This window comes from Bos indicus, chromosome 22 (genome assembly GCF_029378745.1).
Source record: "Bos indicus isolate NIAB-ARS_2022 breed Sahiwal x Tharparkar chromosome 22, NIAB-ARS_B.indTharparkar_mat_pri_1.0, whole genome shotgun sequence".
NCBI classification, from domain to species: Eukaryota; Metazoa; Chordata; class Mammalia; order Artiodactyla; family Bovidae; genus Bos; species Bos indicus.
Window position 1 is genome coordinate 52359753 of NC_091781.1, and position 15264 is coordinate 52375016.

A 15264-nucleotide genomic window follows, 5' to 3' on the forward strand; every position below is an offset into this window, starting at 1 on the left:
GGTCAGCATGCTTATTGCTTTGGTTTCTAACCAGACTAATGCTATCCTAAGACTAGGTATTAGAGATATCAACTGGTACCTCCTGCAAGAGAGCTATCTGTTTTGTTATTTAGGAAACAGGAGACCTGTAACTGACTGCTTTTTTCTCATTTATCTCAGTTTGGGTCTTTGTCACCTCACACTTAACATTATTTCAGCCACCTTCACCTATATTTATCATAGTCCTTTCCGGTCTGTCCAATGTGAAGTGGCTCCCAATAGCCTATGTGGTACCCAAGGCATAGGGCTCCAATTTATTCTTTCAAAGCCTAAAAGATAACTTTACTCGGGGAGAGGCATTGTGCAAGCACGTTTTATACAATTTTAATAATCACAACACTCTGTGCAGTAGATAATACCTCTATTTTACAGATAAGGCACTGCAAGCATGAAAAGTAACCATGCCTCATGTCACACAGCTAGAAAGTGGCAGGGCGGGTATACAGTGCTAGGTAGCTCTTCATCATTGCACTCTGGTAAGTGCTGACATTTATTGAAAGTTTAAAGCTTTATAGACATTATCTCATTGTATCCTCGCAACAGTGAGGTCCTGTACACATTAATATTCTCATCTTACAATGAGAAAAAGCAGAAAAATTAGGCAATATTCATAGTTTGTAAAGAAGTGGCCATGAGAGACTTGAACCAAGGGAGTCAGATGGGGTCTGGATATGCTGAAAAGCCAACAAAAAACCAAAATAATCCTCAAGTGAGAAACAATGATGATAAAGCACTAATAGACACTAACATAAATATGTGTGTGTAGAATATATAAGATTTTATATCCTTTTATATAGGATATAAAAAAGAGCTAGGAGAGGCTTTATACTCTCATATACTTTGGTTGCTAAAATGGAATACCATAGAGTGGGTAGCTATCAACTACAGAAACTCACTTCTCAGACAGTTTTGGAGGTTGAAAGTTGGAGATTGAGCTGCCAGTATAACTGAGTTCTGACAAGGGCCACCTTCTGGGTTGCAGACTGAGTTTTCTCCTTATATCCTCAGAACTAACAGGAGAGGGCTCAATGGGCTTTTGAGTGAAGTGCAAGTTGCTCAGTCGTGTCCGACTCTTTGCCACCCCATGGGCTGTAGCCCACCAGATTCCTCTGTCCATGGGATTCTCCAGGCAAGAATACGGGAGTGGGTTGCCATTCTCTTCTCCAGAGGATCTTCCAGACCCAGGGACTGAACCCAGGCCTCGCTCATTGCAGGCAGATTCTTTACCATCTGAGCCACCAGGGAAGCCATGAGCAATAGGATCATGAAGAAAGAGGCAAAAGACAGAAACTCTGCAAGGCTATTGCAAAAAATCTGTGTGTGCTCAGTCACTCAGTTGTGTCGGACTCTTTGCGACCCCACGGACTGTAGCCTGCCAGGATCCTCTGTCCATGGGATTCTCTAAGCAAGAATACTGGAATGGGTTGCCATTTCCTTCTCTCAAGGGCTTTTTATAAGGCCACTAATCTCATTCATGCAGGCTCCACAGTCCTGTCCTAAACACCTTTTGAAAGCCCCACATCTTGGGGGATAGAATTTCACATATAAATTTAGGGGATGGAGTACACATTCAGTTCCTAACACATACCTCCATCCAGTTGCTTGCTAGTAAAATCCGGTTCAAAATTACAGTGGAAAAAATAAAACTACAAAAAAATCAGATCTTATGAAACCCTCCCCACCCCCTTAGCCTTTAGCTAATGGCTTTATACACTCTTTATCCTTCCAAAAATAAAACCCACAGCCCTTTCAAGTTATCCTACTTAATCTTACTACGTCATTAGGGCAGGAAAGCGATTCATAACCTTTTCTTAAAGGACATTTCCTCCAAGGTCGTAAGAACCACGCAGAACACGGGAGCCACCGCTCCCAGATGTTGGGGTGGAGGGTAGAGGTGGCGGGACGTAGCCGGGCGGTGGGCAGACTGAGCCCGGCCGACCCGGCGGGGGCGGGAAGGAGGAAGGGGCGTCCCCGGAGCTCGGCTTCAGCGCGAATCCCCGGCCTAGCTCTACTTCCGTGCTTGTCGACGGGACGAGATGAAGAGGCGAGAGGAAGAGAAGGCGAAGAGGAATAAAGGAGAGAGGGGCGAGAGACTAGGGAGAAGAGGCGCCCGCCTTACCTCAGAGCCCGCAAGCCCAGGGGAGGGGCCCTCGGCGCCGCTGAGGACTCCGGCGCTCCGGGAGGGCAGGTCTTCGAGGGCGGCGGGGCAGGAAGGCTCGTAGTGTCTGGGCGGGCTCGGGCTGTTCGCCCGCAAACAACCCCGAGGCGCGCCGTGTCACACCTCAGCGCCCCAGCCGCCACAGCAAGCCCGAGGGAGGGGTCGCGGCGCAGCAGCTTTCGGCCCCGAGCTAGGCCGACAGCGCTAGGGCCCGGGGCTTATTGTTCCGGGAAGTCGCAGGCGAAGTCGGGCCGGGTCGGCGGGCTCCGCACAGCTGCTCCCCACGCCGCTCCTCTCAGAGGACTACCGGCAGCTGCCGGCGCGCCGACTGGCGGCGGAGGCGCGGCGGGTGCGTGTCCCTTTAAGGGGCTGGGCCTGTGCGGCTAAGGGGCAGGCGGGGTAAGCGTCGCTCCCCGTGTGAGTGTGTGGGGGAGAGAGCGGCGGGCGGGCGCCGGAGGGAGGGAGCGAGCGGGCCAGCGACGCGGGCCGCCCCTGCCGCCGCCGCGGTCGGACCAGCGGCCTCCTCCCCTCCCCTCCCTCGCGTCGCCCTGCCGCGGGGAGGGGGCTCGAGTCGCGGTCTCCAGCGGCTCCCGATGAAGCAGCAGCTGCCGCCGCAGCCGCCTCCAAAGATGGGGGATTTCTACGACCCCGAGCACCCAACCCCTGAGTAAGTATCAGCTCCGCGGCCTCCCGCTGCCCTCGGCCATCTCAGCCCGAGCCGAGGGCGGCGCGTCCTGGCGGATGGCGCGGGGAGTAACGGGCCCGCGGTGAACTCGCGCGGGCGGCGTGCAGAGCGGGCCCGCGCCGCCGCCACGGGCCCCTTGTCCGGGCCGCCGCGGGCCGGTGGTTGGGCCCGGCGTTGGCGCCGCTGCTCGCGTCGCCGCGGCGGTTGGGCCGGGCCGGTGGGGGAGGGGCGGCACGGCCGCGACCGCCGCCGCGTCTGTACCGATCCGGCCCGCCCTAGGATCGGCGGTCTCCCCCGGATCCTCGTGGCCCACTTGGGCTGCGCTACCTACGAAAGGGACCGAGTTGGAGAAGCAGCCGGTGCCAGACTCGGCGAGGGGGCACCGGCAAGAGTAGGCCGCGAATCCCCGGGCTCAGGTGGAAGCCCGGCCCGTCGCCCGGCCTCCCGGCGACGGCGGCTCTGACCGGAAGGGCCTACGTGCGTCGTTCGGCCCAGGGCGGCCGAGGGGCCCGCGCTGCACTCTCGGTTTTGATTTTTTTTTTTTTTTTTCCCTCTTCTCCTGGAACTTGATCCTGGCGTGGTAGTGCTTCCGGCTTCACATTCTGCACCTTTGGCACTTCGGTTTTGTAATGGTGGCGAGGTTTGAGTGGCCCCAATGTGGAGGTGACACCGGGTTTGTTTTTCCGCCCGAAAATGAAAGCCTCCGGAGGGGTATACATTCTCTACCAGATTATGAGATTTGCACACTTTCGGACACACAACTTCCTCGGTAACAGCAACCTCTTGCCGTGAATAGATGACTTTCTACTCCTTGTGAAGACTTTGTTAAGAAGCAGGAATCGCTTGAGGAGTCTCTAAAGAAGACAGTGGTCTTGAAAACCGAAATATCTAGAAACCAATAGTATATTTTAAGCCTGGGACATTTTTACTTTGCTGTTGAGGGCCGTATCAACTACTGTATCTGGTTTCTTGAGAGCTTCCACTCCAGAGCCTGGATTCACTTCTTTCCCTACGTCCTCCCAAGACTATTGTTTTGAAACTTAAACTGCATTTGCTGGTGTTGGCTCAAGTCTGGACCTACAAATGTATGGCATATTTCAAACCTAAACAGTTGATAGAGATATCAAATGAAATTCACTTTTATGACCGGAATGCTTCCAAGATATTTGCTCTCTTGACACATTTCAGCTTAGTTCTGCTATGACTCTTTACAGGCTCTTGGTTTGAGACTTGGAAAACCTCACAAAAAGGAAAATTCTGTATCGTGATCCAATAACTGCTCATTGAGCACTTGTCCTGTCCAAAATAACATGCTAGTTCCTGAATGGTCTTAAGTGCTTGCTTTTCAGTTTTTTTACCAGGTTGTTTGGTGAAGTACAGAAGCCTTAAGGATCACATTCTTAAACTTCTTGAAAGAAAATACAGCTTTTCATATTATATGGAATAATGGACTCAAGTGCATCTTTGATGGACATGGGGAGGAATGTGGGGAGGAATCAGAAGTGTTATATTTTTTTATATAAGGTCTTGGAGTTTTTTTTATTTTTATTGCTTTTCTATCTGTCCTGCTTCCTAACAGTGGAGATTTCTAATTTCTGTAGTGACTAAGTGCTAAAATGTGTGTGTGGTGTGTGTGTGTGTATTAATCTACAAGGAGTATGTAGAGAATTATAAAACGTTTTATTTTGTAATACTGTAAGAACTGGGAGGGGTCTTGGTAGGAAGCATCCTGAATGATATCACCTGCTTTAACAGATGCAGAAACAACTGAACAACAAGAAGTGACAACAAATCCCATGAAGTAGTTTGTATAAGCTAGTTAGGGTGTATAACCCTGGAGAGAGAAAAGTGGTATAGTGGTTAAAGAACTTGGATTTCAGAGCCAGGCATACCTGGGTTTGAACATTCGTTGAACCTTGAACAAGTGACTTCATCTCTCTAAGTTTGAGTTTTTCTTATCTTTGAAATAGGTGTTGTAATGGAAGCAACCTCATAGGACTTTTGGGAGAACCAAATGAGAATAATAGATGAAAAGCACTTGACACAGAGTGTGACACATGTAAGTGCTTCTAGCTGGGGTCATCAAGGAACGCTTAAGAGGTAGGATGTTAAGCATGAAAAGATCAGGTGGGCTAGAGAGGTGGTGCCAATGGCTGGGGGGAGGAATGACCAAGGGCCCTTTTCAGACTGTAGCTGGTTTGAAATATTTCCTAGACACATGAAGAAATGAATCATGAAATTTACATTCAGTTTGATTGAAGTAACAGTTGGAACTTGATGTTCTGTTTGTCTCCTACCAACTATTTAATGAGACACAGCTGTAAGACCTAGCTTTTCCTCAGGCATCTAGGATTATGTTTCAGGTGAAAGTGACTAATCACCTGAGTATCTGTGCATTAGGTGTCTGCTGTTGAGCAGACCCAGGGCCAGGTGTTGACACTGCAAATTAAAAATCCAGCTGGAGACGTCAAGGAGTTCTTCTAATGAGACACAGGCAAATCCTTTACAGAGATTGCTGTCCTTTGATTGTATGCATATTTACTTTGTGCCAAACATAGGCATGCTGGGGTGAGCGACGTACAAAACAATTTTGCTTGTGTTTGCACCCTTCCTAGTGAGGGGTGATAATACATAATATAGAATGTTCAAAGGTTATTACTTTGGAAAGTGGAGCACAATAAGGGGAATCCAAAATTTCTGGGGTAGATGTTGAAATGTAAAATGAGGTGCATTGGGTGAGCCTTCTTGAGAGTAATGTTTAGGTAGACTTAAAAGGGAGGAAGTTAGAGGGAATAGTTTGTTCCAAGACACTGAGGCAGACCTAGAGAGTTCTGCTCAGTATGGCTAGAATGGAATGAACAAAAAAGTAATAGTATTAATACATTATGTTAGGATGGGGTACAGATTTCACAGGGCTTTGTAGAGCATTTATAAGTTCTTTGCCTGGAGTTTTCAACCAAGGAGTGACACGGTCTGCTTTCAGCTTCCGAATGATCACTGAAGTTTGCAGAGAGGAACAAACAGTAGAAGCAGGGAGATACATATAATTATAAGGAAGCTGGAAGTTGAGAGAGATGCTCATGACTTCTATCAAGGTGGTAACAGGAGATAGTGAAAAATGGTTGAATTCTGGATATATTTTGAAGACCATACCAATGTGAATTGTTGATAGATCAGATGTAGCATGTGAGAGAGGAGTCAAGGATGATTCCAAGAGTTTGGGTCTGAGCAGTGAGAAGATGGGGTTGCCATCAACTAGAATAGGGGTGACTGTGAGAAGAGCACGTTTGGGGAATAGAGTTCAGTTTTAGAAGTGGTAAGTTTGAGATGCCTTTTAGATATTCTGGTTGAATTGACATTCAGGTGTGGACTTTAGGAGAAGGGTCTGGACTAGAGATAAACTTTGTAGTCAGCCACTTAGGTAGTATTCAAAGCCACAAGACTGGATGAGAGCACCAAGGGATCCAGTGTGGACAGAGAAAAGGACACGAGATTACTGTTGTTGTTCAGTTGCTAAATTGTGTCTGATTCTTTGCAACACCATGGACTGCAGCAGGCCAGCCTTCCCTATCCTTTAACAGTCTCCTGGAATTTGCTCCATTTCATGTCTGTTGAGTTTTTGATGATCTAACCATCTCATCCTCTGCTGCATTCTTCTCCTTTTGCCTTCAGTTTCCCCAGTATCAGGGTTTATTCCAGTGAGTTGGCTGTTCGCATCAGGTGGCCATAGTATTGGAGCTTCAGCATCAGTCTTTCCAGTGAATATTCAGGGTTGATTTTATTTCACATTGACTGGTTTGATCTTGCAGTCCTAGGGACTCCAAAGAGTCTTCTCTAGAGCCATAATTCTAAAGCATCAATTCTTCAGCGCTCAGCCTTTTTTATGGTCCAACTCTCACATGTGTACATGAATACTGGAAAAACCATAGCTTTAACTACACGTTTTGGAGCCCAGGAAAATCACTGCTTCTACTTTCCCCCCTTCTACTTGCTATGAAGTGATAGGACTGGATGCCGTGATCTTAGTTTTTTGAATGCTGAGTTTCAAGCCAGCTTTTTCAATCTCCTCTTTCACCCTCAACAAGAGGCTTTTTAGTTCCTCTTCACTTTTTGCAATTAAAGTGGTATCATCTGCATAACTGAGATTGTTGATATTTCTCCCAGACTGCAATCTTGATTCCAGTTTATGATTCATCCACCCTGGCATTTTGCATGATGTACTCTGCATGTAAGTTAAACAAGCAGGGTGACAATGTACAGTCTTGACGTACTCCTTTCCTAATTTTGAATCAGTCTGCTGTTCAATGTCCGGTTCTAATTGTTGCTTCTTGACCTGCATACAGGTTTCTCAAGACGCAGGTAAGATGGTCTCGTATTCCTATCTCTTTAAGAATTTTCCAGTTTGTTGTGATCCACACAGTCAAAAGCTTTAGTGTAGTCAATGAAGCATATGTTTTTCTATAATTCCCTTGCTTTCTCTGTGATCAGCAAATGTTGGCAGTTTGTTCTCTGGTTCCTTTTTCTTTTCTGAACCCAGCTTGTACATCTGGGAGTTCTTGGTTTACGTATTGTTGTAGCTTAGCCTTACTAGCATGTGAAATGAGCACAATTGTCGGGTAGTTTAACATTTTTTGGCACCGCCCTTCTTTGGGATTGGAATAAAAACTGACCTCTTCCAATTCTGTGGCCACTGCTGAGTTTTCTGAATTTGCTGACATGTTGAGTGCAGCACTTCAACTGCATCGTCTTTTAGGATTTGTAAGTAGCTCAGCTGGAATTCCATTGCCTCCACTGTCTTTGTAGAAATACTTCCTAAGGCCCACTTGACTTCACACTCTAGAATGTCTGGCCCTAGGTGAGTGACCACACCACCATGGTTATCCTAGTCATTAAGACCTTTTTTGTATAGTTCTTCTGTGTATTCTTGCCATCTCTTCTTACTCTTTTCTGCCTTTGTTAGGTCCTTACCATTTATGTCCTTTATCATGCCCATTCTTGCATGAAATGTTCACTTGATATCTCCAAATTTTCTTGATCTCTAGTCTTTCCTATTCTGTTGTTTTCCTTTATGTCTTTGTGTTGTTCATTGAAGGTCTTCTTTTCTTGCTATTCTCTGCAACTCTGCATTCAGTTGGGTGTATCTTTCCCTTTCCTTTGCTTTTTGCTTGTCTCCTTTCCTCAGCTATTTGTAAAACTTCCTCAGACAACTACTTTGCGTTCTTAAATTTCTTTTTCTTAACTGCAATGCTAAGAGGATTGATATAGAAGGCAGTGTTAACATGGATACCATCCATAAACTTAGGGGGAAAATTATGTCCTCACTAACCTCTAACTAGAAGTTAGCATTTCTTTTAATTACTAATGTAAACAGAAAACTATAGTAGTATTAACCTGTGATTTTATTGGCCTGTAATATAGTACCTGTGGTTTTACTGCTAGTACAAATCACAGGTTTTTTATGTTTTGATTATTGTAAATACTTCATTATCTACGTTCATCATTACATAGAAATTTCAGTAGATTGGAGATCCACCACTAGATTGTTGAGAAGCATATACAGTGCTGTATCATACATTTGGGGTTTTTGTCCCAAAGGTAATTGGTGCCCTTTGTTTATTTCACATATTTAAAAATATTAAGCTGAAAAGGAATTTGCAGGCTTCACCTGACCCCAGAATGGTCCAAGGCACAAAACATGTTAAACCATTGGACTCTGTATCCTAACTCTTGGTTTAGAATCTCACCTCTTAATCGCTGTATGAACCTGGGCAAATTTTGTAATGCCTTGGTGTCCTTGTAGGTAAAGTAAGAATCATAACAGTATTTTCTGCAGAGGGTTTTATGAGGATTTAAGAAATAGGACAGTGTTAAGTTTTTTGAAAAATCTGCTTATTTTTAATTGGAGGAAGATTGCTTTAAACTTTTATTAGTATTGGCTAAAAAGATTCAGCTAGAAAGAACAGTACTTTATGAGGCACTGTGATATGAAAAGCATGGTGAATTTGGCAAAAATAAAGTTTATTAGCTGGCAAAAATACTTTAGCATGTTCAAATTAAATATAAAGCAGTGGCGATAGTCATGTTCTTATAACATTCTCATAATTCACCTAAGTTATGGTGGGGTTAGAGATGCCATAGGAAGCCAACTGAAAGATTCCACATAGAGTCTGGACCTTTAGGAGCTTTGCAGCCAGTCCATAATTCAGTTTTTGTTATTTTATAAGAGAAAAATAGCTTTATAGTGATTGAGGTATGTTCTTCAGGCCAAGGTATAGTCTTTCGGCTACTGAGGTATATGGGAGGCCAAACTACTGCTTGGAGGGTTTCCTGGTGATCACAGTAAGCCTGACAGTGACTTTGGCTCAGAGGTTAAAGCATCTGCCTCCAATGTGGGAGACCTGGGTTCGATCCCTGGGTGGGGAAGATCCCCTGGAGAAGGAAATGGCAACCCACTCCAGTACTCTTGCCTGGAGAATCCCATGGACAGAGGAGCCTGGTAGGCTACAGTCCACGGGGTCGCAAAGAGTCAGACACGACTGAGCAACTTCACTTCACTTCACAGTAAGCCTGATGGAGCTATTCTCTTGCTTAGGATAGAGTATGTGTGTGTGTGCTAAGTTGTGTCTGACTCTTTGCGACCCTATGGACTGTCCATGGAATTGTTCAGGCAAGAATACTGGAGTGGGTTGCCATTTCCTACTACAGGGGATCTTCCCAGCTGAGGGATCAAACCCATGGTTCCTGCATTGGCATACAGATATTTTACCACTGAGCCACCTGGGAAGCTCAGGATAGAGTATATTTCTCCAGATTTCATGTCCCTATTTTTGCTCTTGCTTCATCTAGATTTCCGGCCAACGAGTCTTCCTACTGACAGATTATATCTCTAAAAGGGTATCGAGTAACTGTTGATGAGCAGTTGCTGTGTTTCCCTAAGAAATGTTCAAACTGCCAAGACATACCTATCAGTTGTCCCTTTCTAGTTTTAGTGGAACTTTGGTGTTGCAAATCTTTTCTGCCACTTTTCACTGTAGTGACTAATTGATTTAATCTATAAGAGCTGACTCATTGGAAAAGACCCTGATGCTGGGAAAGATTGCAGGCAAAAGATAAGAGGGCGGCAGAGGATGAGATGGTTAGAGAGCATCACTGATACAATGGACATGAATTTGAGCAAACTCGGAGATGGTGAAGGACAGGGAAGCCTGGTGTGCTGGAGTCAGTCAGAAAGAGTTGGGCGTGACTTAGCAACTGAAGAACAAATTCCCCTTTAAACTGTAATGCATTGTGATTTACTGTTTAACAGATATTGATGATAATCTTTCTTAACCCTGATGTTTAGTGTTGTTCTGTGAGCATTGTCAGTTTTTGCAGAGAAGCAAGAATAGTCATATGCTAGAATAAAAAGTTGACCAGCTTCATAATTTCTTTTAATTCTTGTGAGATACTGTAGAGTATCTTATTTTGTAACGTATGTACTGAGGGCTATTGTAAGACCCTGAGAGACGATTCATATTAGAAACTGAAACATTTACACCTGTAGTCACTGAAATTCAGGCTTAGAATTCTTTCTTTTCCTTTCTGAGAGAGATCGCTCTCTAGGGGGAAAGAATCTTTTATTTGGGGGAAAAAAAAATTCAAACTTTCAGGGAAGTTCTAAGAATAGCATAGTAAACTCCCATATTTTCATCTAGATTGACTGGTTGTTGAAATTTTGCCACATTTGCTTCATCTTTCTTTATAAAATATATATATACCTGTGTTTGTTTTTAATCTATTTTTAACTGAAGGATAGTTGCTTTACAGAATTTTGTTTTCTGTCAAACTCTGTGTTTGTTTATTTTGGGCTAAACCATATTCTTGCCTGGAGAATCCCATGGACGGAGGAGCCTGAGGGGCTACAGTCCACGGGATCGCAAAGAGTCAGACACAACTGAGTGACTTCACTCACTCACTCATTCATTCATTTGAGTGTAAGGTGCAGGCACCATGACCCTTAACCCCTACCTAAATAGTTGATAGTATAACCTGAGAACAAGAATGCTCTTAGGTATAACCAACATGCAGTGATCAAATTCAGGCAATTTAACATTTATAATACTACATTTGATATATAGTTCATATTTAAAGTGTGCCAGTTACTTCAATAGTGTCCTCTTTTTTTGGCCTGGGGTTACATACTGCGTTTAATTGCCATTTTTTTTAATCTCTGAAGATAGGGCTTTAAATTCAAGATACTTTACTACTATTAACTCTTTGTACTAAACATAAATATTTTGAAAACAATAACAATGTCTGGTATTGATTTGAACTGTTTTCATTTTTTCTTTTTATTTATTTAGGCTGCACCCGGAGGCATGCAGGCAGGATCTTAGTTCCCCTAGCACAGAAAGTTCAGGGTCTTAACCACTGGACCACCGGGAGAGTCCAGAGATGGCTTCTTAATTACTAGAACAATAAATGCTTATTGCAAAAGGCAAGATAATATACTTAACAGAGGAAAAAGTAAAAATCTACCTTTAGCATCTCTTCTTGGCTCCATCTCTTCAAATCCAGCTCATCCTAGAGGTAACCACTACTCACAGTTCAGTGTATACCTTTCCAGATCTTTTTGTCTACTACACATACTGCATCATCTGCCTGCTTGCATTTGTGTGTAAGATGTGCTTATCTTTTTTAATAGGGAATACTCTATATTGTGAATGTGCCATGTTAAGTTGCTTTATTTTATATCATGTTAAGTAGTTTAAAAGCCTTAGGACACGAGCTGCATGGAAAGTATCTCCTTCCAAATGTTTTCCCACAGGGTGAGTTTATCTGGTAATTTATGATGGTGTTTTCGTGATTCTGTTTAGAGTTTGATTCCTACACTTCTCTCTTTCCTTTTCTTTTTTAAAATTCTATTTTATTGTCCATATTTATTTGTTTGTCTTGTCTGGTGTTGATGGATTAAAATAGCTTTTATTCCTGCCCTACTTTGATTAGTTGGTTTTCTCAACTCAAGGTATTTAAGAGCAGTTTCTTGAAAATGGTTAATTTGAAGCTAGCCAACAACCTAGTCAACTGAAGATTCAATAAGTTGTTTTTTTTTTTTTCATAATGGGATTTATATTTGTAAATGTACTTTCATGAATTCAAATGAGGCAATTATTTTGTATAATTTTTGGTTATTGTACGTTAATTGGGTGTTTTGAGTCCCTCAGCTTTGGAATTCATGTATAACATTGGTAGGTTGTTTTTTAATTAAGCTTAATGATTATTTCAGTGTCTTTTCCAGCTGAACAAATACTTTGGTCATTTAGATGGAGGTTTAGAGTTCGTCTGAGGTTCTTAGGTGTTTTTATTTTAGAATGCCTTTTCTGTCCCATTTTAACATCTCACTAGTGAAAATATCCTTAGGATGGTGTGAGTAGTGATAGGGATTTGATCCTGCTGGCAGGCTTCTACCAGGTCTGCTTACTGAGAGCACTGCTGTGGGTGTATAAGAACCTGGAGCAAGTGGTCGTTTCTGATTGTAGCTCTTCCGGCTGCCTACTTCCTGCCAAATGCAGTTAGACTCTTTGGGGAGGGCTATACAGTAATCACCACTATTTGCTTCATAATTACCTCTTTGGAGACTCATGGACTAACTTGTGTTTTGAGTCTTTTGTGTGATATTTCGCTTCTTGTTGATTAATTGTTAATTACACATGCTCTACTTTAGTAAGCAGAAGATGTCATGTTTAAAATTTTTATGAATTTTTGTATGACTGTAAAGTAGGGCTAACGTTTTTTCATAAGTTATATAGATGACTGCAAAAACCCTTTCTTGAGAAGTCTGTTTTTCTGATGCTGAACACACAGACTTTCTAAAATTGCCTGGTTAAATGTATATTTCTTCAATTAATTCCTCAATTCTCATATCTATATCAATTCTAAAACATAAGCTACACTTTTTGTGGTACTGCTTCTGTGCTAAAAATTTTAAAGATTATCTGTAGAAAACGGATGAGTTTTGAGGTGTACAATAAAACACTTTGTTAGAAATAGGTTAAAATGGACTCCTGAGGTTTTCCTCAGGGTCACCGTAATAGGTATCTTATTTTCGCTCAGGTTTACCGTATCCATTAAAAAATAAGTACGAGAGTATAATTATTTAGGAAACCAGTTGTCTAAATTATGAAAACTACAGTATGTAGTCTTCTTGGCAGATTAACAGCAGTTTGTATAAAGAATTAAGGTTAATAACTAAATAGTAAATTGAAACAGTGATAGTTAAATATAAAACCAGTATTTCCCCAATTATAGAATACTCTTGTGTATTATAGAGAGACAGTGAGTCTACCAAAAAATATTTGGGGCTCATCTTTCTTTGGCTACTTTTCTTGATTATTGGAGAGGATAATGATAGTGTCAGAGGTTATGAAATTGGAGCAGAAGTTGGAATCTCTGATAGTAAATTTTTTTCAGATATGCACATACTAGCTGTTCAGTTTGTTAGTTGTGTGCTTTTGTGACATGTACTTATTCAGTTCAGTTCAGTCACTCAGTCGTGTCCGACTCTTTGCGACCCCATGAATCGCAGCACGCCAGGCCTCCCTGTCCATCACCAACTCCCGGAGTTCACCCAGACTCACGTCCATCAACTCAGTGATGCCATCCAGCCATCTCATCCTCTGTCGTCCCCTTCTCCTCCTGCCCCCAATCCCTCCCAGCATCAGAGTCTTTTCCAATGAGTCAACTCTTCGCATGAGGTGGCCAAAGTACTGGAGTTTCAGCTTTAGCATCATTCCTTCCAAAGAAATCCCAGGGCTGATTTCCTTCAGAATGGACTGGTTGGATCTCCTTGCAGTCCAAGGGATTCTCAAGAGTCTTCTCCAACACCACAGTTCAAAAGCATCAATTCTTCGGCATTCAGTCTTCTTCACAGTCCACCTCTTGCATCCATACATGACCACAGGAAAAACCATAGCCTTGACTAGATGGACCTTTTTTGACAAAGTAATGTCTCTGCTTTTGAATATGCTATCTAGGTTGGTCATAACTTTCCTTCCAAGGAGTAAGCGTCTTTTAATTTCATGGCTGCAGTCACCATCTGCAGTGATTTTGGAGCCCCCAAAAATAAAGTCTGACACTGTTTCCCCATCTATTTCCCATGAAGTGATGGGACCAAATGCCATGATCTTCATTTTCTGAATGCTGAGCTTTAAGCCAACTTTTTCACTCTCCACTTTCACTTTCATCAGGAGGCTTTTTAGTTCCTCTTCACTTTCTGCCATAAGGGTGGTGTCATCTGCATATCTGAGATTATTGGTATTTCTCCCGGCAATCTTGATTCCAGCTTGTGTTTTTTTCCAGTCCCTATTAAGTATTTTTATTACTAATTTTTCATACGAATATTTTAAAAGATATATTTTTATGCATGTGTATTTTTTATAATTCTCTAACTTTTAAGATACTTTGGGTAGTTCCTCATACAGACCATCAAAGAAAGGCTGACATTTCATTGGAGCCTATCTTAGCATTTATCTGTTCTGTTTCATGATTTAGACATGTTGGTTCTGTTGTTAGGACCTAAGGGATTTTGTAGTCCTGTGCTTAGTCATGTCCGACTCTTTGTAGCCCCATGGACTGTAGCCCGCCATGCTTCTCTGTCCATGGGGATTCTCCAGGCAAGAATACTGGAGTGGGTTGCCATGCCCTCCTCCAGGGGGTCTTCCCAACCGAGGGATTGAACCCAGGTCTACCGCACTGCAGGTGGATTCATTAATGTCTGAGCCACCAGGGAAGCCTTTTGTAGTCCTAGTTCTAGAAAATCCAAGGACCATGATAAGTATGTTTTAGAGACTTACTCTTTTAAATGGAGGAATCCCAGTAAGTAGCATCTGGGAACATAGTCATATGTGCTTAGTTAATGTTTGAGTTGATCTGATTGGTCATAACTCTATTTATGCTGTTTTCCTCATAGAGTGAATGAGGAAAATTATAATCATACTAACATTGATGGTAAGACTGTCTTAAATAACTATTAGATTAGGAGAGGGGGGTCAGGGAATTGAGTTGTATGTATTGAGCTTATGAAAGTGGTTGGTGCTCAAGACACTTTTTAGGCTTTTTCTGTTGATCTTGGTGAAGACAAACCAATGAAACCCAGAGATCTGGTGATGGTGGTCTGAGAGAGATTATGACTGCTGCCTTAGGTAGGACAGTGTATTGTGCTTTGTGTTAGAACTTACTTCACTTAGTATGGTAACTTTAGGTCCATCCATTTTGTTAAAAATGGCATTATTTCTTCTTTCATGGCTGAATAGTAGTTCATTTTATATATATATATATATACACACACACACATGTATTGCGTGTATAAACACACACACACACTACAGCCTCTTTAACCATTCTT

The 15264-nt window shown here is 42.8% G+C and overlaps 1 protein-coding gene and 1 long non-coding RNA gene across 25 annotated transcripts in view; one reads left to right on the forward strand and one right to left on the reverse strand.

Annotated features, from left to right (window-relative positions):
- Nucleotides 1-2545, reverse strand: part of LOC109576332 (uncharacterized) — a 59161-nt gene extending 56616 nt beyond the window's left edge. For 20 of the 21 annotated variants that reach the window (XR_011563171.1, XR_011563170.1, XR_011563167.1 and 17 more), the window contains exon 1: nucleotides 2159-2537. This is a non-coding gene — a long non-coding RNA (uncharacterized lncRNA). Of the gene's footprint in view, nucleotides 1-2158 lie in introns of all 21 variants that reach the window. The other variant, XR_011563158.1, reaches the window with a different exon arrangement.
- A 99-nt stretch (nucleotides 2546-2644) lies between these two features.
- SETD2 (SET domain containing 2, histone lysine methyltransferase) overlaps nucleotides 2645-15264 on the forward strand; it is an 83030-nt gene continuing 70410 nt past the window's right edge. For all 4 annotated transcript variants that reach the window (XR_011563148.1, XR_011563150.1, XR_011563149.1 and 1 more), the window contains exon 1: nucleotides 2645-2864. Coding sequence is in view for 1 of the 4 variants with exons in the window: in XM_070777246.1 (XP_070633347.1) it covers nucleotides 2791-2864 (74 nt within the window). In the remaining 3 variants the exon portion in view is untranslated. The remainder of the gene's footprint in view (nucleotides 2865-15264) is intronic.